We start from the raw sequence: 24,974 nt of genomic DNA on the forward strand, positions 1-24,974 counted from the left end.
TATTTTGTATATTTCCAATATTTGTAGTAACCATGAGTGGGGTACACTATCAAAAGCTTTTTGGTAATCAATGTATGCGTAGTGTAGCGACCTTTGTTTAGTTTTAGCTTGATGTGTCACCTCTGCATCTATTATCAGTTGCTCTTTACATCCTCGTGCTCATTTGCAACAGCCTTTTTGTTCTTCATTTATAATTTTGTTCTGTGTTGTATGTGTCATTAATTTCTGTTTAATGATTGAAGTTAATATTTTGTATATTGTTGGTAGGCATGTTATGGGGCGATATTTAGCTGGGTTCGCTGTGTCTGCTTGATCTTTAGGTTTCAGATAAGTTATTCCATGTGTAAGTGTATCAGGGAATGTGTATGGGTCTGCAATGTAACTGTTAAATAATTTAGTTAGATGTGAATGTGTTGAGGTGAACTTCTTTGTTGAGGTTATTATTATTATTATTATTATTATTATTATTATTATTATTATTATGCACTGTGTCCAATAACTTCAACGATAAAGATACCACTGAGCCATGAAGTGGAAAAACAACCGAGTTGGGGTAAGACCAGAGCCCTGTAAATGTGGAGAACAGTTGCGCAATCTACACCCCGAGAGGTGTGGGCAAGGAAGCAAGGAGCATTTAGCTGTTGCACATAGTTACCCTTTAGGAGCTACGTGAGTTAATTACCAATATGCAAGTCTAAAAATCGGGATTGTGCAACAGTATCTACGGGTTCTCTAGCCAAGTATTGGTCAGGATGGACTGGTGGTACAACCAGAGGTACGTGACTCGTTTTGCAGGAGATAATTGGAAGCCACCGGTAAGTGGCTAAGCGGAGGCCCTACTGATGGCTCCTTGGAGCTAGCATTCAGTCAAAGCTACAGATTGGGAGCTATACCAAATGTAAAAATCGTCACTGGGGTGACAGTCTGACGAAGGCCACTAGCACATTAATGGCTAAGAGAAGGTGTCCAACATTCACCACGGAGCCTTGAGGGGCACCGTTTCCGTGGACCCATGGGGATCTGAGCGGTGTGCCGTCCGTGGCTGAGAAGATGCGCTCTACAGGAATCTGGCTGCGAGTCTAATGATTTACTATTGGCAGGATAGTATATGATGTTTTGAAAAAAATTTCGTGAATATATGTTTGTCACTCAGTTTTGGGGCGATCTGAAAATTATATAATTCTGAAGAAACAAGTTAGCCAAGATCGCTAAGAATTTAACTCATTACTATTACCGGTTTCGACAAATCTATGCTGTCATCAGATTTTTTAATGTTATTAGTCTAAATACTTGTTACAGTACTGAGAGATGCAGTGATGGTGTGCCAAATAAAAAGTGTAGGGGAACATCAGCATGTCGCAAATAAAATAACGCACAATTAAAACCTACTGCATGTTGTGCTGATATCCCAGCTGAATGAGCATAGAGTACTGCGCACGTCGCAATCAAACCTGTCACTGTGATCAAACTGTAAATATCATGTTACTTCCGGCAATACGCTGTTTACATCTTGAAAAAATGTGAAACTTTAATAACCCACGTATCTGTCCTGTTTTTACACATTTATTTATTTATTAGTAACGACATGAATAATTGTTGCCATTACGGAGGCAAATTGAAATACGTTAAGGGATTAACAGTTACGTACCACAAAGTCAAGCGACTTCGGACGCCACATGTTGGATGGGCCGCTAAAATGAGAAAGACAAATTGTGTACAGCTGAAATCCGTCGATTGGTTATGGAGACAGACTGACCCGTAGTATGGCCTAATGTTTACGTTTGTGTCATTTTTAAGCTGTCGATTTCACTTTTCCGTTAGGTGTTCCCCTCTCATTTTAGTAGCTCCTGTATATTGATAACAAAAAATTATGTTCTGAGCTTCTGAATACTCACGCCATGGATATTCCAACTGTTGGAGGTAACACTGACTTTACTCAAACTCTCATTTGTTACGTGCACTTGCCACACACACTTTCTTTTGTTTTTGTCAAGCTCCGTGACTTCCTTGAAACACGCGACAGCTGTTTTATCTCAGAACCACAGGGCACTAACTGTACGGTAGTCTGTGATAAGATTCCCGCTACCAACAAAGAAAGCAACGGCTGCACGAAAGCTGAACCCCAACAGCCGTTATCCCCAACTAACACGAAATTTCTAACTTTATTGTGTTGCAGTAACCTATGTCAAATACTCACTACAGCAGCTCACCCTACAAGTGTCTTGTCAGTATTAGTCAGATATGTATCAGAACATTTCTTCCATTATACCAGTATGTAACATCTGCATTTACTCGAGATACTACAGACAGTATCTGTACTGAACTGAACTGAATGAACTATGTTTTGTCTTACAAATACAGCGCCAATTTAACGATACTTTAAAGAAATCCTGATTTGGGAGGCTGAAAATCAAAAAATCACCGTCAATAAATGTACGAGAGTTATGTCCCTCTGGGCTGACAATTTACAGAAATGTTTGTTCTATGTCAATATGTTCAGTATTGTTTTTATTACGTTGGGACAAATCGAGGACAAAGTTCTAACACTGAAAATTTCCTGTGTGTTTACAACTCCTCCACACACCCCAAATACAGTACCTACCGAAAGTATTCGGACACCTATTACCATACAATATTGGAAGTGTCCACCAGTCTTCTTCAGGAAAGCTTTAACTCAGCTGGAAAGATGTCTGTCTGTAGTGGAATGGCAGCTGATTCGTCCTCAAGAGCCGAAACCAGAAAATATAGTGATGTTGGACACTGGAGTCTGAAAGAAGTTGACCTTCCAATCCACACAAAGGCGTTCCATTATTGGGTTTAAGTTGAGAATTTGGGCAGGCAGTCCATTTCAGGGATTTTGTCTACAAACCTTTGCCTCACAGATGCTGCTTTGTGACACGCTGCATTGTCATGTCATGCTACTACAATCATCGTCCCCAAAATGTTCGTCTACTGTACATTATACACACAAAGCTAAAAAAATATGTTCATATCCCTCCACACATAGCGTTTTAGTAAATGCAGTAAGGGGATCACACACTAACCACGAAAAAATCCCTGTACTGCAACACCACCTTGTCAGTGCTTCATTGTTTGCACTGTGGCAGGTCACATACTCCAGGCTTTCACCAAACCCAAATCCTTCCATCGGACAGCTATAAGGCATAGAGTGAGTCACACTCCAAATACCAGTGACCCATTACTCATTGGCGTCACCCTTCGCAGCACCTCAAGCGTCGCTTGGCACTGCAATGAATTTATGCATGGTGCAGGGAATGGTAATTTACTATCAAGGTAGACAAGTGTAATGTGCTGCGAATACATAGAAAGAAAGATCCCTTATCATTTAGCTACAATATAGCAGGTCAGCAACTGGAAGCAGGTAATTCCATAAATTATCTGGGAGTAGGCATTAGGAGTGATTTAAAATGGAATGATCATATAAAGTTGATCGTCGGGAAAGCAGATGCCAGACAGATTCATTGGAAGAATCCTAAGGAAATGCAATCTGAAAACAAAGGAAGTAGGTTACAGTACACTTGTTCGCCCACTGCTTGAATACTGCTCACTAGTGTGGGATCCGTACCAGATGGGGTTGATAGAAGAGATAGAGAAGATCCAAAGGAGAGCAGCGTGCTTCATTACAGGATCATTTAGTAATCGCGAAAGCCTTATGGAGATGATAAACTCCAATGAAAGACTCTGCAGGAGAGAAGCTCAATAGCTCGGTACGGGCTTTTTTTGAAGTTTCGAGAACATACCTTCACCGAGGAGTCAAGCAGTATATTGCTCCCTCCTACGTATATCTCGCGAAGAGACCATGAGGATAAAATCAGAGAGATTGGAGCCCACTCAGAGGCATAGACAATCTTTCTTTCCACGCACAATACGAGACTGGAATAGAAGGGAGAATCGATAGAGGAACTTAAAGTACCCTCCGCCACACACCGTCAGGTGGCTTGCGGAGTATGGATGTAGATGTAGAATACGTGGCTTATGGGAAGCTGCTCGACCACTATACCCCATTCTTTTAAACTCCCCACACACTAACATTGTGCTAGCAGAATTGCTGGTGGCACTAACTCATGAGTTATTCCTTCCATCGATTCACGCGATGGTTTTACAACCACCCTCCACAGTTATCTGCGGTCCCTGTCCGTCAGTACTTTAGATCTGCCCAGTCATAGTTTAGCTGGTTCCATTCCACAATCACATCTTCAGCAGCCGACATTGGCAGCTTTAGAAGGGTTTAAATGTCCTGATGGATTTGTTACTCAGGTACATTCAATAATTTGTCCACCTTTGATGTCTCTGAGCTCTCCTGAACAACCCACTGCTGTCACTGCTTCTATACTCATTCTCTACTGATATTACACACCCCACCTTTTATACTTTCAGTCTCGCCTCTCCTGCCATCTGGTGGTCAGTTCCTCATTATATAGTGGTGCCTGGATGTGTTCGATCAGATAGTGTACTGTTAATATCGTACGTGTATCTTCTTCGTATATTTGAGCTGGATAACAATCTTGAATCTTTCTGCCGCTTAAAAATGTGTGCTGAACCTTTTCCCCTCGGAGTGGTCCTCAAGCAAACTATGGGGATTTTCGGAAACAGGAGATACAGGGTGGCGCACGAAATGTGTTACCATTTTGTTTTTGAATATAAACTTTATTGTCAATACAATCTGAAAGGAACATATACTACAATGAAGAGCCGTCCATGGAGATTTGTTCTAACTCAGCACATGCTCAATATGTCCATTTCGTTTCCTAACTTCCTTCAAACGAACACTGAAGTTAGTGATTATCCTACGGCACATGTCTTCCATAATTTCACTGCAAGCTTGAATAGTAAGTCTTCTGAGTTCCATTATATCACGTGGAAGTTTCAGGAAAAATTTTTCCTTTAGGTACCCCCAAAGAAAGAAAGTCACATGGATTGAGGTCTGGACTATTGGGGGGCCAATTTTGTTCATCATTGAAGCGACCTGGAAACCTGAGTGAAATAATCCGCATGTCGAAATGCTCGTGTAAAATCTCCAACACAGTGTTTGCAGTATGTGGCCTTGCTCCATCTTGCATGAACCACTGCGTGTTGAAGGGCAAGACAGTAGCAAGAAGCTGTGGAATGAAACTGTTGCGAAGCATGCTCAAATAACGCTCGCTGTTCACAGTTTCTTCAAAGAGAGAGGGTCCAATAAGTCCGTGACTGGAAATTGCTGCCCACACTGTTATCCTCTGAGCATAATGTTGTCGTTCATGGAGCACTTGTGGGTTTTCAGTGGCCCAAAAGCTTACATTTTGTTTGTTAACCACACCATCTAAATGAAAATGCGCCTCGTCTGAAAACCAAACGTTGTTGAGTTTCTTCCCTATCCTCCGCCCACTGAGCAATCAGTAGTCTCTTCTGCTTGTGTTCATCAGTGAGCTTCTGTGCACAGGTCATCTTGTATGGGTACATATGGAGGTCACTTAAGAATGCGTTGAACGGAGCGTCTGGATATTCCCAGTTGCACTGCTGCCTTTCTACACGATTTCCCGGGACTTCTCTGTACAGCAACTCGTACCGGTTCAATACTCTCCGGCAAACAAACAGGCTTAGGCCGAGGTCACTTCGCTTCCAATACTGTTCCTTCCTGTACAAATTTATCGTAAAACCTGTGGATCGTCTTCTTGCAAGGGACCCATCGTGTGTTGAACTCATGTCGAAAACGCGTCTGAGTCACAACAAGGCTTTTCGTTTCATGAAAAAGTAACAATTGCCGAGCGTTGCTGTGTCGTCAGTCTTCCATTGTCAGCCATTGCTGCTTACTAGTCTCCTAGCGGCAGTATCGTGAATTACACGTCATTTCGTAACTCATTTGTTTTTCCAAGCTCTGCTGGTACTACTGTAGAGATCTCAGCAGAATATCTAATGTGCGTCGTAAATTGTGAAAGAAACCATTGGTAACATTTCGTGCGCCATCCTGTATATTGGCAGATGGAAGCTATGAGCTGAGAGAAATGAGGAAACGACGAAAGAGATGACGGATGCCTGTGATTTATTTCGCAAAACAAAAAGATAGGGCAATAACGTGGGTACACAGTAGTTACGTAAGGTACCTTCATCTATGTGAGTCGGTAGCTCAGTGTGCCCACATTTTCTAAAAATAACTATTCTATAAAAAGTTCAACGATCATGTGGAAGAGCTGTGCCGAATTAGAAAATAGATTACAAGGCACCAGTAATTGTTTTACAGGTCGTTTTAATTTTGATGAAATGCATTTTATTTCTTTTAAAGTCTGTAATTATCAGACTTATTCGCGTGAGTCAAAATCAAGTTGGGTAAAAAAGCGGTTAAGTACCTTGCTAGAGATAAAAAGGTCTGTTTTGATCCCCCAATTAAGCCTAGGATTTTTACCCTTCACTTTTCCATTCTGTGAATGTTTGTTAACGAGAGAAATGCTGAGATCCGCATGGTTCGGAATTCACGTTGCACTATAGGTCCCACAATAAAAAAAGGCTGCGTAAATAGTTCAAACGTCGGAGGAAGTCAACAGCATACCACCTTTAACAGGACATAGCTAGTAAAACATTGTGTTCAAACTTTGCGTTGTTGACAGTTCTACTGTACCTTATCCCTAAAGACATTTCTAAAGTGTCTAGTAATATAAACCCAACACAGAAAGCTGAGTGCAATAAGAAAAGATTGAGTAAAAAAAGAATTTTTGTTATGAATCATCTTTAATGGGGGCAGGAATAGCATCAAGCATCACTGGAAATCACACCAAACTTTACAACCCGCAGCATGAAGACTAATTGTGTGTGGTATGGTATTTATCATAAATATTAGTCGTGGAAGTTCATTACATCGGATTTGCTTCCAGCTTCTTTTTCGTACCACTGTGCTGTGTTACTGCTGTAACTAACTGTTTATTATTTGAATGCAAATGTATTTGTTAGAACAGCCTCCAGGATTTTCGAACCGAATTATCTGCGCTATACTGTAAACAAGTTCGTAAAACAGCTGAAACTTGGAATAGAACATTTTGTGAAAAGAGAATGGTAAACTGCATGCAGTATAAACGCTTAAGAAGCAATTTCGCTTAGCACATAGGCTACGCTGCTGCAGAGTGAACCATTCATTCCGGAGTTTGTATTACATAATATATAACAAACTGTAGCAACTAACTCCGAGGGGGCTTCGAGTGTATTGAGGACTGACACGTTCGTCAACACCGTACACACCGTACAAGTTAAATGGGTTAACAGGCCCCAAGGGCAGACTCGAGCTTACACATGACAGTGTTGCTATGACAGATGGACGACGGACAAATTTTCATTGGTTGCCATTGAATTCATATCAATGCCCAATTACAGCCGATGCCAGTATTTATTCGCCTGATAATGTACAACTTACCTGAGAATACAACAGGTTACAGTGCGATAATATCAAGTGGTAGGCTCAACCAGTGAGCTCACAAACTTTCGTTGCTTCGTCAACGTAACACTAACGTTAGTGGCCCGGTCGAAGCAAGTTCATGTACGGATGTCTCACCAATACGGCTCAACAATAATGTGAGATGTAGGAACTACAAAATTCAAGTTGAACGAGCAAAATGGAAGAGAGAACTTAGCAAACCGCATTCATGGCTTTCCGGTAATTCGTCGACCGTTTTAATTGATGTACAGAAGAACGGTGGTCTGTTGCGTATTTACAGTGTTGTAATCACTATCGCTTCTGCGTACGCGAGCATTGTCAGGTATTCACTGACATGCTGGCAACACGTAGTAGGTCTAAAGCACGAAGTAGCAAGAGTTGGACGGCGATACAGAGACTCAATTTAAACCTCTAACTTGTTACTACCACAGCAACGAATATCTGAGAATGCTCGGGTTTTACGAGTTATACCGGTCAAAATAAATAATATTTGTCTTTACGTTTAAATCTAAGTGATATCTCCACCGACGCGAAGAAACAAAATACTCTAATGCAAAATGTCTAAATTTTATACCTGCAGGTAGTCTTCGTTTTGTTGGGGCTGGCTAGAGCCACATTAACCCTATTTTATTAGGCATTCAAAATTCCCCCACTGAGTGGGCTTCCTGCGCTGTTCTAGAAAAAAACTTATTTTTTCGTCTATCTGGCCAGCTACTGCTTACTAACATTTTGCTGAAGAAGTAGTGTCTAACGACAGAGTGATTACTAGATTTGCAAGGTGATCGCTGTGGTTTATATGAAGGTAAATGTGTTTTATTCAACCGTATGTGTGGGTCTCTTCCGAATCGTTACTTTGATATTCTCCATTTTATCAACGATTATCATCATCCTTTACCGACGTTTAGAAAGAGCGAGCCCGACTACAGACTACTGGCTTCAGAACGATTTCAGTGATATCTTTGTGAGATAGACTTTTGCTGTGGATCTCTAGTGATATCTACTCGACATTTTCCAGTCTCTGTCCAGGTTCCCGAAGTACTGTTTGTCCAGCTCTTTTTAAATTAAATTTTCCCCGAGATACTTCGTCAATAATTTACTATCATTACAGTGGTGCGTCGAAATGGATTTAGAACCTGGACCCTTTTCTGTGGCGGGGAGTGGTGTTACCAACTGAGCTATCCGGACACACTGATCCGCCCTCATAGCTCCAGTGTCATTAATATCTCAGATTTACAAATTTTCACATAATCAGTACTATAGACTTCTACTTCCGAAAGTCTGGGAAGTATAAGAGAGGTATTGGACGATTTGTGAAGGTGACTCGAGACGTGTCTGGCTAGCCTAGCCCGTAAGACTCGAAGCTAGAAAGATAGGCATCGTATTTCCGGTTTGCTAAACAGTTTTGATCAGTACGTTTCACACCAGTGTACAAGCAGCTGCAAAGATTAATTGTATTACTTAAATATGTTACAAAAAAGAAAACATCAATCCGAAAGTTGGTTTGAGCTTTACTAGGCATGGTGCTACTACAGATGGTATGACGTTGCCTTCATCTGACCGTTTAACTGATTTACCCAACCAATGGCAAGGGACCTACAGGCTAACGTAATTTTCCTAACAACGGTGCAACTCTGAATTTTTCACATTAATGAATGTTAGATGCGAATAGGTTGGCCGATTGATTGGGGGGTTGGGTGGGGTGGGGGGGGGGGGGGATACCAAACAGCGAGGTCATCGATCCTATGATCTAAGAAGGCAGAAATCAAGGGAGGAGCAACAAAAACAGCACATTCCAGTCCAGAGTAATGGATAGCGTGTAAACAAAGACGGAAAAAGGACGGCAGGGAAGGAGGAAAAGGAAATAACTGTAGAGGGATCGTTAGAAACATGGAAAGCAGGGGTGTCCCAGAAACGCTACTTGCAGAGAGGCATCAGTATCGCCACCAACCCTCCTCGATACCCACCCCATACCATACCATACCATAATCACAATACAACAGGGACAAAGCCAGGGAGAGAAGAAAATGGACAGAGCAGATAAAACGTATGGAAAAGGCGGGGAGAATCTGTCCAGTATGGAGGCAAGGTCAAAGCCTCCATAACCAGCGCCTATGCTGAGAAACTCAAATGCCAGAGGAAAATTCAAGGACTTACACCTGAGAGTACAAAACACTTTTCCAAAGAAAACCAAGGACAGATGTAACCAGGCGAGGGTCGTCCACTAACACCCGAGACAATGAAGGTGGGAGAGCATATGTAGTGTGAAGGCAAAAACGTGGGCCAGTCCAGCCAAATATGGATCGCCTTAAGGGGAGCCCCGCAACTACAAAGGGAGTGGGGGGGGGGGGGGCGGCGGCTCACTGCAGAGTAAAAATCCCTGGGTCAACCTAGTACGGGCGATACAAAGACAGTGGGAGAATGGTAGAGACCCACCAAGAGAGGCACATGGAAGAACACCACATGGTGGGAGTCTCCTTGATGAAGTGAAGTATATTAGACAGGGAGGTAGCCTCCCTAGAGTCAGCCCATGATTGAACAAAAATGGATTTTATGTAAAATCTGCCCACAGAGGAATCATGGAGGAGTAGTGGATGGCCACCTCCCCCCTCCCCCTGCCAAATGACCAAGTTTATTAGCCGAGATACCTATGTGGCCAGGAACCTAAAGGAAATCAGAACAAGCAGCACCACCAAGATCAGCAAGAAGGTCGTGGGTGGCAGAGATCAAGGGGTGGCAGAAAAAACAATGAGCGATAGCATGAAGGCCACTTGAGTCCATACACAAACTAGTGTGATTGAGGACAGTTTAATGAAGCAGCTGGCCCGATATATTGTCATCGATTCCACAGGAACTACCTCATATACAGGCAAGAGATGGTGTTCCACATCAACAGAAGACATGAAGTCATACTACATGGTTGGCGGATTTAGAGTCATCTGTCTAAAAACAATGGTACCCTGAAATTCCAGTAAGAGCTTTCGGAACAATAGAACACCACTGGAGTGATGGAGGCTTTCGGATTTCTGAAGAGATCCATCCGAAAATAAGGTCGAGGAACTAACCAACAGGGAGTGGTTGGGGGAGAATGTGGGGAAGAGGACAAGGAGGGCAGATGGAAGTCAGAGAGATGCGGGGTGGAACCCAACCGGTAAGTCCACCTGAGGGTGGGCAGTGGGCAGGCTATGGCTCGAAGCCACAAAAAAGAGTAGAATAGGAGGGGTGAGCAGTGGTGGCATAGGATACAAGGAGCTGGGATCACCGAATCAAAAGAAGACTATCGACAGGGCTAGTGTGAAAGGCATTGATGGCTAATTGGAAACCATGATGGTTAACTGGATCCAAGAGCAGCAGTGTGGAAGTGGCAAGTGATCCATAAACTTGACAACCATAGTCCAGGCGAGACAGAACTAACGCCTGGTAGAGGCTGAGAAGGTTCAAACAATCCTTGCCCCAAGAGACGTGGGAAAGGAAGCAAAAAAAAAACACTGAGTGTACAAAATCAGCCAACCTTCGGGTGACTGACAGAGCAACCAAGCAAGCTTGTTAAAAGACAGAACTGTGGTCCCCAGTTCATCATAAGGTGTCAGGTAGAGCTCTGGATCAGGATAGACTGCAATACACCACCCTCAACTTAAGGGGAGATAATTGAAAACAGAGAATGTCCAAGAAGCACACCAGATGGCACCCTGGAGCTGTTGTTCCTCAGAGGTCACCAAGTAGGACCCAGCTTAAATACAGAAATCATCCGCATACATAGTGGCAACGTCCAATGGTACGGCAGAGGCCCAAGTCTATTAATAGCAATTAGAAAAAGGACGCTTAATACAGAGCCCCATGGAACACCATTCTCATCAGTCCACTGAGAGCTGAGAACAGTGCCAATCTGGACCCTGAACAACTGGTGGTGCAGGAACTGGCAAACAAAAATCGGGAGGGAGCCCTGAAGGCCGCACTCATGGATGGTAAGGAAGATGTGATGGTGTCAAGCTGTGTCTTACACCTTAGAAAGATTGAAGGAAACAGTAACATGATGGTGGCACTGATAAAAGGCCTGACGAACTAGGGTTTCCAATTGAAGTAGGTTATTGATTGGAGTTCATCCACCCCGAAAGCCACACTGATAAGGAGATGAAACGTCCCAAGATTCAAGGGACCAATTGTGTCAACAAGCCACTATTCATTCTAGTAAATCATAGGGAACATTTGAGAGGCTGATGGGCCAGTAACAATCAAGGGGCGACGGATCCTTGTTAGGCTTAAGGACCGGAATCACTACTGTCTCCACTGAGGGGGGAAAATTTCTTTGAGCTAAATACGGCTGAACATCTGGAGGAGATAATGTCGTCGTGAGGGCTGAAAGTAGTCCCATTCAGTAACGTGTTCATTGCAGTATTCCACCTGACAAGAGCTAATACTTATGCAGGAAGCTTCAGCCTACTGTTTCCAGAGGACAAAGGAACCTTGGTAGGAAGCTGATGCCATTGCAAAATGGGTTGCGAGGTGTTCCACAACACCTGATAGATCTGTACAGGCCACCTGGAGGAGCATGGCCCTGACAAAGGATGCCACTGACAATATTAGAGGGTGTGTAGTTTAGCCCACACCCTGATGACGGGACAGAAGAACCTAGAGCGGAGAAAAGCATTCCCAACACACCCATTTGCTCTCTTTAAGTAATGAGTTTTGACACGAAAAAGTTTAAAGGTAATAAGACTGGTGGAGGACTGGTGTCGCTTATGATGTTGCAAGGTGTAATGACGATCACAGACAGCGAAGGTAATGGCCATGCTCCACCAGGGAACTGGCTGACTGAATGGAGCCCGCCAAGCAGGGAACAGCAAAGCCGGCAGTGTGGAGTATCTTATCAGACAGATCATGGGCAACTTCTTCAGTACACCCTGACAAAGAAGGTGCAGCACAACGGGAGGCCCAGCGGGGAAACTTGCTCATCTGGAGGCGGGAAGGGAATGAGAGAATCCATGGGAAGTGGTCACTATCACAGAGGTCATCGTGTGTCAGCCAGTGTAAGAAAGAAATAAGGGGAGGGGAAGAGAGTGAAACATTAATGGCAGATAAAGGGCCATACTAATGCTAATGAGTAGGGGAACCATCGTTAAGAAGGCAGACGTCATGGTCCAGAAGAAATGGGTCAAAGGGGACCCCCAACAAGATGACATGGACATGTTTGTATGGGCACATGACAGCAAGGTCTTTAGTGCCCGCACAAAAACATATTGACACGAGTGCCAGTAAAATACACAAAACAGGACCAACAAGATGAAGAGGCACTGCCCCACAAAGGGTGATGGGCTTTAAAAGCCCTACGGAGGAGGAAAAGATGGGGTGGGGGGAGTTGCTGAAGGAGGGCAGTTATGGCAGCAGATGTAGATGGCCTGTCAGGAGGGAGAGAGAGATTGCCAACTGTGATGCCAGAGTCCAAGTGGACCTGAATGGCAACCACTTCTAATGTGGCATGAAGTGGGATCCATGTACTAACATTACCCATACAGGCCAATATAAAGACACCACTGGAAGCCCTAAAACGGCCAACCCATTTCAGACAATGCAGGGAACCCAGTAAAGTGTTGGTGAGTAATCATCTGTGAAATGAGATTCATGGAGAACAACATAAGCAGCCAAAGAAAAAGCAATAAGGGATTGCAACTCTGGGAGGTGACAGTAGTATACATTATAATCACAGAGCAGGTATTCAAATGGGAGGAGAATGGGCTGGAGCCAATCACGCCATTTAGGAGGGCAGGGCACAGAGGGAGAGCAGACTAGGTGGGCACAGAGCGCGAATAGGCTTCTGCAAGATCCAGAACCGAAAGAGAGCAGGTGACCTTGGGGCTCACAGATTGTGTCCTGTTGCCCAATTGTGGTAGCAAGCCTCTGGCCTGGGAGACTGGAGAGAGGGTTCCTGGGAAGGAGCCCATAACTGGTGGGTGTCAAAGAAGGGTGCACTTCTTTGGCTGGGGAGGGGAAGTGGTATCTGGAGGTGAGGGTGTGACAACTGCAGGGAAGGTGAAGAGGAGAGGGGATCAGGACTGGGATAAGGAAGAGGGAGGAGGGGGAAAGGACATACGAGAGGCAAATGTAGAAGTCACTGAAACAGGGTGGAGTGTGTCATTTTTGATGAGTTGCAGTGAGAGATAGACGATCTAGGGACTTACACTCTTATCTCCTTTTTTCTATGTAAGCCACGTAACCTGGTAAGCGTGAAGAGTGACAGTCGAGACAATTTTCACACCATAGTGGTGGAACATGGGATTCCCTCATGGAGTGGGTGTCCACATCACCACAGAGGATCTGCCGTACATCGGGAAGACGTGCCCAAAACACAAGCACCACATGGATGGCAGAACATACGGCTTCATATCACACAGATAACACAATCTTTACCTTTTCTGGAAGAATATCTCCCTGGAAAGCCAGAATAAAGGTGCCAGTATTAGCGTGGTTATCCTTATGAATTTTTTGCACATCTTTAACAAAATGCCCCATTGTTCCACATTATCCCAGAGTTCCGCACCAGTTTGAAGAAGTCCCAATGAAAATTACTCCCTGGACCATAGGCACTGGGACCTCACTAAGACGATCACAAGCACAAAGAGCTGCAGAAGAAGCTGTGATCAACAGGGAACTCTACTGCATCTTACAGACAGACTCCACTTCGCCAAACTCGTCTTTGATATTTCCCACAAATCATATTGGCTTTGTGACAGGGAATGTGTCCTTGTCCGTCCTATTACAGACCAGGTAGTGGGGAAAGTGTTTCACTCCAAGTTGGCAACTCTGGCCCTCCTCTCACAGAATAGCCAGGGTAGGGAAGGTCACAGGATCATAAGAAGCAGCATTCAATGATCCGTTACCGCTCTAAGAGATGGCTGTAGGAGAATGACCAGATTTTTGGACCTTGATACGCTTCATGTGCAAAGTATCCATCCTGATACTACTCACTCCGACCCTGAGGCTCTCCACATGGGCGCCACCCAGCCACGCCAAGGGCGCTCTGGCTCAGATGCCATTGCTGAGAGTTTCAGTGCTCCAGAATGAGAATCAACTTAGGCATACATGGGGAGGCAACAGCTCACATATCAAAAACGTGATCCTATGTTGTCAGAGGGCTCAGCCAGATGGGTATATATAACAACCCCACCTCACATACTGGCTACACGTGCTGGTGACCTAGCAGGACAGAGTGTGAGGGGGGAGAGGAGCAACAGCTGAGGAGGAAAAGAAGGAAGATGGGTATAGCAAGCCACGCCATAGAATCTAGGAAGGGAGTTCTTCCCCAAATGGCTCACATTGCAGACAGGAAAATTTAGAAGTGAAGGTCAAACCCCAAGGGGGAACCAAACGCCAAAAGGGAGGGATGAAAGAGAAAAGAGAATGGAAACAAAACCACAAGGAATACAGGAAACAAGGTAAATAGCTTGGTTGACATAAGTAACACAGAGGGGGTAAGAAGGGGGCAGTTGGGAAGCAGCGAGGATGGGGAGGGAGAGGCATGGGGAAGGAAATGCAGCCCGCGAACGAAGAATAATGCGCTGCAATAGCTCGTGGGCGCCCCGCACGAACTCCTGCATCGTGAGCCTCAGGGGGGGGGGGGGGGGGGGGAGGAGGGGTGTTGGCTGTGAAAGAAGCGAAGAAATTTAAAAGCCAACTGCGGTCGAACTGTAGCATTTTAGCACTGAGCCATCGAGCGAGTAGACTTTTTCCCATTTCATTTAAAGATTTGGTGGTCATTTTGTAATTTTTTCAGATAGCATATTTAAGCATGTTTCTGCGATTTCGTTTAAAAGCTCGTTGTCGAATAGCAATTTATGTAACAGACACGACGAGACGTTGTCTCAAAATGATATTCTGTGGTCCTTCCTCCGTGAACTTCACTCGTTCACTTCTTTCGCTAGTGCCTCAAGGTCTTTTCAAAGACAATTGCAACGCAATGGACTGAGTCCGTGGCATTTTCTGTCTCAAATTAATCCTAGACACATTGTGATATTTGTGATATTGTGCTTGTTAATGGGGCTCTATGGTCAAAGTTTTCAGATAATCTCTGAACAATTGAAGTCTGTTTAAACTGTACTGCTTTGCTTTTTAACAGTATTCGATGATCACCGAGAATCATCCTATGAGTTCGCCGGTATATCAACTTTTACAAAGGTCCTCTAGTGTGTGTGTATGCCCTGTTACGGACTCTACTGGAATTTCTAGTCTCCCAAACGGCAAGCGAAAATTGGGGCAATCATACATATTTCATGTTGCCACACTTATCTAGTGGATGGTAGCTGCAAAGAATGGGGCAACATTTATTTTCTGGAAAATTATTATATTCACCCTTAAGTGTACACATTTCTAGTCCCAGTGATTTTTCACTTGTTAGGTATCTGTCCGTATGAGATTAACAGCAGATAATGTCCAAGAAAAGGAAACTGATTTATACTGCCGCCCGTTTTTTCTTCACTCACTTCCACTAGTCCACTTTCGTCCATATCGCGTTCTACATATACTCTGCAAATCACTGAATTGCATGGCAGATAGTACTACGTCCCACTGTACCAGTTATTAGGGTTTCTCCCTGTCCCATTCATGTATGGAGCTTTGGGAAGAATGAGTGTTTGAATGCCTCTGTGCATGCAGTAATTATTCTAATCTTATCCTCATGACCCCTACGTGAGATACGTAGGGGGAAGTAGTATATTCCTAGAGTCATTTAAAACCGGTTCTTGAAACTTTGTTAATAGACTTCCTCAGGATAGTTTACGTCTATCTTCAAGAGATTACCAGTTCCTCCAGTATCTCTGTGACTCTCCTATGGATTAAACAAACCCGTTACCACTCGTGCTGCTCTCCTCTGAATGTGTTCGATGTCCCCTGTTAGTCCTATTTGCTACGGGTCCCATATACTTACGCAATATTCCAGATCCCATCACATGAGTGATTTGTATGCAATCTCCTTCGTAGACTGATTGCACTTTCCCAGTATTCTACCAATAAAACTAAGTCAACCACCTGCTTTACCCACGACTGAACTAATGAGAGCATTCCATTTCATATCCCTACGAAGTATTAGACCCAGGCATTTGTACGAGTTGGCCAAGTCGAACAACGACTCATTGATATTATAGTCATAGGATACGACTTTTTACGTTTTTTGAAGTGCACAGTTTTATATTTCTGAACATTTAGAGAAAACTGCCAATCTTTGCACGACTTTGAAATCTTAAAATCTGACAATATTTGTGCAGCTTCTTTCAGATAGTATTTCGTCATAGATAACTGCGTTACCATTAAAAAGTGAGGTTACTTTTAATATTATCCGCAAGGTCATTAATATACACACACACACACACAAACAGCAATGGTCTCAACACTTCCCTGGGTGATCTAACGATGACTCATGCTATGTCCTCCCTACCAAGAAGTCTTCAATCCAGTCACACTTGATACCCCACATGATCGTACTTCTGACAATAAGCGTAGGTGCGGTACTAAGTCAAATGCTTTTCGGAAATCAAGAAATACTGCATCTACCAGGTTGCCTTGATCCAATGCTTTGAGTATGTCCTGTAAGTGCCAGTTGGGTTTCACATGATCGATGTTTTCGGACTCTATGCAGTTTGGCACTGATGAGGTCATTCTGTTGAAGATGCCTCTGTACGCTTGAGCTTAGAACATGTTCTAAGATTATACAACAAATCTATGACAAGGATATTGGACGGTAGTGTTGTGGACCACTTTTACTACAGTTCTTGCAGACGGGTGTGATCAATGCCTTTTTCTAAAAACTGAGCACCGTTTTCTGTTAGAGATCTACGACAGGTTATAGTTAAAAGAGGGGCTAAGTCGCGCGCAACGGAATCTGATAGGGATTCCATCTGGGCCTGGAGCTTTGCTCAGTTTTAAGGATTTTAGCTGCTTCAACACCACTGACACTGATTCTGGTGATCTTTTCAATGGTACGCCCATTAAATTTAAGCAATTCTCCTGGGTTTTCCTTTATAAAGGAACATTTAAAAAGGGAGTTAAGCATTTGAGCTTTTGATTTGCTACCCTCAATTTCAGTCTCTATCTAATTCATTAGGGACTGGACACAATTTCGTGCCACAGCCTTTACATAGGACCAGAATTTTTTTTGAGTTCTGTGAAATATCATTTGACAATATTCTGCTACGGTAGTCACTTAAGGCATCACGGATTACTATCTTGACAGCCAAACGAGTTTCATTCAGCATATCTCTGTCTGCACTTTATTTTACACCTATTATGGAGTAATCTCTGTTTCTTTAGAAGTTTCTTTACAGTTACTGTGGAGGTTCCCTCCCATTATGAATTGTTGTTCTGGGTACATATCCATCCAGTGCATCGTCAACTGTTCTTTTAAACTTTAGCCCAGTGTGCTATTTGCAGGAGGGATGGGGGGGGGGGATTTCCCCCCTCTGCATCAGACCATCCCCTCCTCTGGTTTTAGTTTATGCATCCCAACCTGGGATGTTTATTTCCCAAGCACTGGAGTAAAACTTTACATATAATTTAAATTTGTGGAGCCGAACACTGAAAGGTTTTAATACAGTCTTACCATTAATACTATTAATATGTTTGCTTATTAATTTTGAAAAAGTGTTATGTAGTAGGTAAGCATTTCAAAACATTTAGAACTAAATGAGAAGACGACGCACGCCACATTTCCGTAGCATGCCACAATGCTGCAAGACTTCGCCACAGCGTAAACGAGGCTTTAGAGCTAGGTCTGTATTGTATGGTGGATGTGATGTGTTGCGTACGAAACTAAAACCTGCAATCAGATCCAAACGTCGTGGAAAACTGAAGAGGTGTCATCCTGCAGCAAGATAACGCTCGCCCACATTCTGTCAAACGGACAGCCGACGCAATAAAGGAGTTGAGATTCGAGGTGCTGGAACATCCACCATACAGTGCAGGCCTGGCTCCAAGCGATTTTCACATGTTTGGACCCTTAACGGAAGCACTACAGGGAAGAAGATTTGAAAGTGATGACGCCATTGCTGCGGTGCAAAATTGGTTACAGATGCAACCGATAAACGTATTTTTTTCTGATGAAATAAAAAAACTCGTAAAACGTCGGGAAAACTGCACTGAAGTCGAGGGATGTTACGTAGAAAAATAGCGCATGTTTCAGTTTTCTATCATCAGAAAAAGTACAGCTTTTCACAAATGTACCTTTACTTTTTGAATTCCCCTCATATACCTGTATGTAGATGATTTTGTAATAAGCTTTACCTATAATGTACTTTTAAAGATATAACAAGGAATGGCTTTTCTAATAGTGCATACGCAGGAATAGTGAGTTTCGGCATTAACATCTATTTATAAATAACTGTTTAACCATGGGTAACGCCACGGTCCAAGCTAGTAACATATACAATTATACTAACCCACTAGGACATCCCCCACTGGTAAAACCACAAATCGCACACTGCTGAGCCAGAGTTCCTCTACAGGCCATGTGATGAAATTTTCAAATTCCTCATTGTGAGATATGACACTACTGATTTTTTTTATCTAGTTTACTGAACATATATACCTTTCTGCTTGTTTTAGCTGTCCTTTGTACTTTGGTATTCATTGTTGCCACAACCACGTCATGGTCACTGATACCAATTTCGATAAGGACGTTCTCAAAGAGGCCAAGTCTATTTTTTGCCATTAGACACAATATATTTTCATCGTGAGTGGGATTTCTAACTATCTGTTCTAGACAATTTTCAGAGAAGGCATTTAGTAATGTTTCATTGGATGTCTTTATCATGCCCACTAAGAAAACTATAATTTTCCCCAGTTGATGGACGATTGAAGTCTCCATCAATGATTATAATATGATTGGGGAACTTCGTGGCACGTGCTCGTAGTGTTGCTGTTTTGCAAGTAAATGTAAAGCCTTGCCAAACGTGGCCGGCCGCACTGTTCTCCGCCACTGCAATCTGTCAATCATACAAAGTTAACTAATGCGAAGAGAGACAAGAATGCATCAGAGGTTACTCCACATTTTGCTTCTATGTATTCTCCGTTAAGAAGCAATTATGTCTCGTGAAATACAACATCGATCTACATGAGAGCCCGAGTTCTGAAATGTGCCAAATTTCATTTTTTCGTGTGAAGACCGTAGCTAGCGAGATTGTTTTGCATGCGTGGAATACACAGTGCTGCTCCGCCGACGCGCCATTCAGCCAAGGGCTTCGGCTAGTACGGCCACGCCCACAACGTCGCCAGCGCTCGGTTGGGAGAGATGTGGAACTACATTCAAGGCTGCAGTTCGCGTGCCCTGCGGGGGAAAAAACAAAACAACGCCAGCTACAGAGTGCAGACGCTACAGACTCTCCTGGCTGTGGGCAGAGGCTACTCTATTCACGAACTACAGCATTTTTCTTACGGTTGTGCGCTCAGTCATTCGAAAAGTGTGTACTTTCATTTAATATTTCTTAGAGAAATCAAAGGTACTGATTACTAGTCGGGCAGGCAAATGGGAAAAAATTGTCGCGACATTGTTTAAACCAAAGAGACGTTCGGCTTAACCAAGAGAAACTACGGAAAATCTGAAACTGGATGGATTTGAACACAGTCCGATTGGATTATTAGAATATGTGCCCACTCCACGAGTCATCGCGGAGAGATTTGTATTTAATCCACGATGTTGGTGAATGATCTGGCGATTAAGAGCACAAACCACCGCATCTTTTCCACTTATCGGGCAAATACTGGCAGTGAAAATTCCTTGCACTGCCGGAATTTCGAAACGTAGCCTCTGGGTAGATCAATACCGGAGAAACTGTGTGTGCGAGTGCTAGAAAACTGGAGTACACCATATACAACGCGAAAGACACATTTCGTAATAGCGCAAATTCATCTCCGAAGGTTACACCACGACAAACCTTGCGAAGTACCAAATTTGAACTTCACACCATCACTTATTTGGAATTCTAATTATATAAAAATACAATCACTTCTGAACTGCATCCCACCAGATTGCCACTGCAGATGTATTTGCTCCACAGAACACTAGATTTTGCTGACTGCCTGTGCAATGAGAAGTGTGTACGTGTGCAGTCACACAACTTGCTTGTTGCATAGTTTACTAAGTTCCTGTTGAGGTACTGAACATTAATCACCGTCACTATGCAAATAAAAATACCGTAAAAATTTTCACTTTACTCTGTAACCATTATTAAAAATGTGTTAAGTAGTCCTAAATAGTGTCCAAACAATATGAATTTGTCTACGTATTAGAAAGCTTTTAGTACTTCCTAGAAGCGTCCGGCCATCCTGATTTAGGTTTTCCGTGATTTCCCTAAATCGCTCCAGGCAAATGTCGGGATGGTTCCTTTCAAAGGGCACGGCCGACTTCCTTCCCCGTCCTTCCCTAATCCGATGAGACCGATGACCTCGCTGTCTGGTCTCATTCCTCAAACAACCCAACCCCAACTTCCTAGCAGCTAAACTGACATCCGCCAGTTACATACGAAATGTCTGATATCTGACTGATTGAGAAACGAGTTCCTTCTGTCTGGCGAGCAGCATTTCACAAGTTGTCGTTCGATTTCGTTGCTGTCTTTCACTCAGTTGATGCGAAACCCATTTTCTCACATTCTGCACTTTTTCCACAGCTTTCAGCCGAAGAAATGGCTCTGAGCACTATGGAACTCAACTGCTGAGGTCATTAGTCCCCTAGAACTTAGAACTAGTTAAACCTAACTAACCTAAGGACATCACGCACATCCATGCCCGAGGCAGGATTCGAACCTGCGACCGTAGTGGTCTCGCGGTTCCAGACTGCAGCGCCTATAACCGCACGGCCACTTCGGCCCGCTTTCGGCTGAAGAGAAACGGCTGTCTGCGTCACATTCGATTGTTGCAGAATTCCTGTTGATTTTGAGTATCATCTTCATCCAATAAGGTCTGAAATTCGTTGTCTTCGAACTTTTTCGGTGGTTTCCCGCGCCCGTCGTTTCTCACGTGAATATCATCACTTTCAATTTTTTGAGCCACTCTAAACACTATTTTCCCAAGAACACGTTCGCTGATAGCTTCGACAAGCATTCGATGAGATTCTGTAGCAGTTTTCTTTAAATGTTGACAGAAAACCAATCCTGTCCGCAAATCTTAGTTCGCAGGCACAAGGCTTGACATGGTTACGTGTTCGAAACATATACCGATGTATGAAACTTTGGTTACTGTGTGCTGACATCCGTCGTCAGCCGTTACAGGATGCAGATAGCGCTGCAGACGCGGTCTGACGGACCTTATACTTACAGCGAGCACCATATGCAGGGAAATTAAGGTTTCATACTTGTACATCTGGTACAGAGTGTGGCGCTTACATCCGGACAAACCCACTCGTATTGGACGTGAACAAAGAACTTAAATACGCAGCCGTGAATTCATACGTATTCTTGAGTATTGTTCGAGTGTTTTGGTTTCACTTCTGGTCGGATTAAAAGAAGACATCAAAGCAGTTCTGAGGCGAGCTGCTAGATTTGTTACCAGTTCGTTCGAACAATACACAAATATTACAGAGATGCTTCGGGAACTCAGATGGGAATCCCTGGATTGAAGGCGACGTTCTTTTCGGGTAACACTGTTCAGGAAATTCAGAGAACCGCATTTGTAGCTGATTGCGAAACGATCCTACTGACACCAAGACACGTTTTGTCTAAAGACCACGGATATATGCGACTACTCTATCCTATGCAAGCTTCTTATCTCCCAGTACTTCCTGCAACCTACATCCTTCTGAATCTGCTTAGCGTATCCATCTCTTGGTCGCCCTCTACGATTTTTAGCCTCCGCGCTGCCCTCCAATGCTAAATTTGTGATCCCTTTATGCCTCAGAACATGTCCTACCAACCGGTCCCTTCTTGTCAAGTTGTGCCACAAACTCCTCTTCTCCCCAATTCTATTCAATGCCTCCTCATTAGTTATGTGATCTACCCATCTAATCTTCAGCATTCTTCTGTAGCACCACATTTCGAAAGCTTTTATTCTATTCTATTCTTGTCCAAACTATTTATCGTCCATGTTTCACTTCCATACATGGCTACACTCCATAAAAATACTTTCAGAAACGACTTCCTGACACTTAAATCTATACTGGATGTTAACAGATTTCTCTTCTTCAGAGACGCTTTCCTTGTCATTGCCAGTCTACATTTTATATCCCCTCTACTTCGACCATCATCAGTTATTTTGCTCCCCAAACAGCAAAACTCTTACTACTCTAAGTGTCTCATTTCCTAATCTATTTCCCTCAGCATCACCCGACTTAATTCGACCACATTCCATTATCCTAGTTTTGCTTTTGTTACTGTTCATCTTATATCCTCCTTCCAAGACACTGTCCATTCGGTTCAACTGCTCTTCCAAGTCCTTTGCTGTATATAGACAGTCGTTTTTCCCTCGCTCTATCTGCGAGTGGAACACGAAAGGAAAAGATTATTAGTGTTACTGGGCACCCTCAGCCACGCTCCCTGCAGTGGCCTGAAGAGTGTTTATGTCGATGTTAAAGGCAGTCCAATACACACTTCTCGCCTATTGTAAACCTAACACCTGCGCAGCCAAACCAACTACTTCGACTAACTGTAAGAGCGCCCGTAAGATAGTTTGTGTGTGTGTGTGTGGGGGGGGGGGGGGGGGTCTGGAGTATTTTTAATACACTGGCGGTAAAAAGCACAGCCCAAGGAAGTTGGTAGGCGGGTTCCTATATCTAAAAGATGTTAGCTACTCAAATTTCGCGCCAATCGCATAAGAGTGGCGCTAGTAGCGCCACTATGAGGACGCAAATCAGACTTCCTTTACATACACGCTGTAACGGTTATGAGCGTTAATTACTTTTAAGATTGGGCGTGGTGAGTGATGTTAGTCGAGAATGGTAACAAAGTCGCCATTATCACGGCTACAAGAATCTGGACGTTCCCTCTGCGATATTGCTGAAAGACTTGACGCAGGAATGTAGGCACTCTACATGATTGCTATCAGCTGTGGACACGAGAATGTACGGTCGCAAGAAGCCGGGCTCTGGACGGGCACGCAGCACTACCGAGAGGGAAGACCGTGTTCGGCATATGGCTCTGGCGCATCGTATTGCAGCTGCAGCAGCAATTTCAGTAACAATTTGTACCACAGTGACAAACTGTTACAAATCTGTTACTTCAAGCGCAATTCTGAATCAGAACCCTGTAGCGTGTATTCCGCTGACCCCAAACCAACGCCACTTGCGACTTCGTTGGTGTGGAGCGAGAAGTCATTGGAGGGCATGTTGGAAGTGTGTTGCGTTTTCTGGTGAAAGCTGGTTCTGTCTCTGCTGGTGACGGCCGTTTGTTGGTTAGAAGGGGACCAGTAAAGGCCCTGAAACCAACCTGGCTGTGTGCTAGACACACTGGACCTACACCTGGTGTTATGATCAGGGGTGCGATTTCGTGTGACAGCAGGAGCACTCTCGTCGTTATCCCATGCACGCTGACTGCACTTTTGTACGTCAACCTAGTTATCTCACCTGATGTGCTACCATTCAAAAACAGCATTCCAGGGGGTGTTTTCCAACTGGATAACGCTCAACCACATACTGATGTAACCAAACCTGCTCTACAGAATGGCGACATGTTACCTTGGCCTGCTCGATCACCGGATCTGTCTCCAATCGAGCACACGTGGGGCATCATTGGACAACTCCAGCGTCATCCACAGACAGCACTAACCGTGCCTACACTGACCGAGCAAGTGCAACAGGCATGGACCTCCTTCCCACGAACTGAAATCCGGCACCTGTACAACACAATACATGCATGTTTGCATGCTTACATTCAACATTCTGGAGGTTACACTGGTGATTAAAGTACTAGCATTTCTCATTGCCAATGGCTTATCTCTCGCCTACATCTACCTGTAATCTTGCAACGTTAATCTTTTTTTGTGGGGTTTTAGGGCGCAAAACGTCTAAGGTCATAAGCGCCCAGTAAAGAACCAGAGAATGCTGGGACCGCAAGGGGAAAAAAACCGTTACGAGGTCCAATACAAAAGGGAAGAGAAAACAAATCTAAAACATCAAGACGTTACGGAAGAGTGAGTACAAGACGTCGACAAGAAACCGGAGTCACCAGGTACAAATAAAGTCTCTTTGGTCATATTACTGCTTTCTAAAAAACTTAAAACGCGAGCCAGAGCTCGCACGTCATCTGCTCAAATGTCCGGCAAAGCGGGTGGCAGCCCGACCCTGAGACTTAAGTGGCTAAAATACGGGCACAGGATCAGGAAATGTCTGACTGTTAATGGTTGGCTACAGGGAGGGCAGCTGGGTGCAGGATCGCCACTCAACAAGTGGCGGTGACTAAAGCGGCAGTGCCCTATTCGCAACCGAGCTAACATTACAGCAACGTTAATCAAATATGTTACCTAGACAAATGTATTCCCGAAACTTCAATACTCTATATTTGGTGTTGCGATTTTTCAGACAGTATTTTGGAAGACGAATAGCTACTTAACTTGCCATAAAAAAGTTCTAGTTTTGCCCCTGTCAAAAACG

At 43.8% G+C, this 24,974-nt stretch overlaps 1 protein-coding gene across 5 annotated transcripts in view; it reads right to left on the reverse strand.

The window, feature by feature from the left end:
- LOC126249524 (annexin B9-like) overlaps positions 1 to 24,974 on the reverse strand; it is a 151,316-nt gene that overhangs the window by 113,555 nt on the left and 12,787 nt on the right. For 2 of the 5 annotated variants that reach the window (XM_049951217.1, XM_049951189.1), the window contains exon 1: positions 1,896 to 1,915. The exons of the other annotated variants lie outside the window; for them this stretch is intronic. In XM_049951217.1, the coding sequence (XP_049807174.1) occupies positions 1,896 to 1,900 (5 nt within the window). In that variant the 5' untranslated portion in view covers positions 1,901 to 1,915. Of the gene's footprint in view, positions 1 to 1,895; positions 1,916 to 24,974 lie in introns of those variants that run through there. 5 annotated transcript variants of the gene reach the window in all.

Source organism: Schistocerca nitens, chromosome 1 (genome assembly GCF_023898315.1).
Source record: "Schistocerca nitens isolate TAMUIC-IGC-003100 chromosome 1, iqSchNite1.1, whole genome shotgun sequence".
Lineage (NCBI taxonomy): Eukaryota > Metazoa > Arthropoda > Insecta > Orthoptera > Acrididae > Schistocerca > Schistocerca nitens.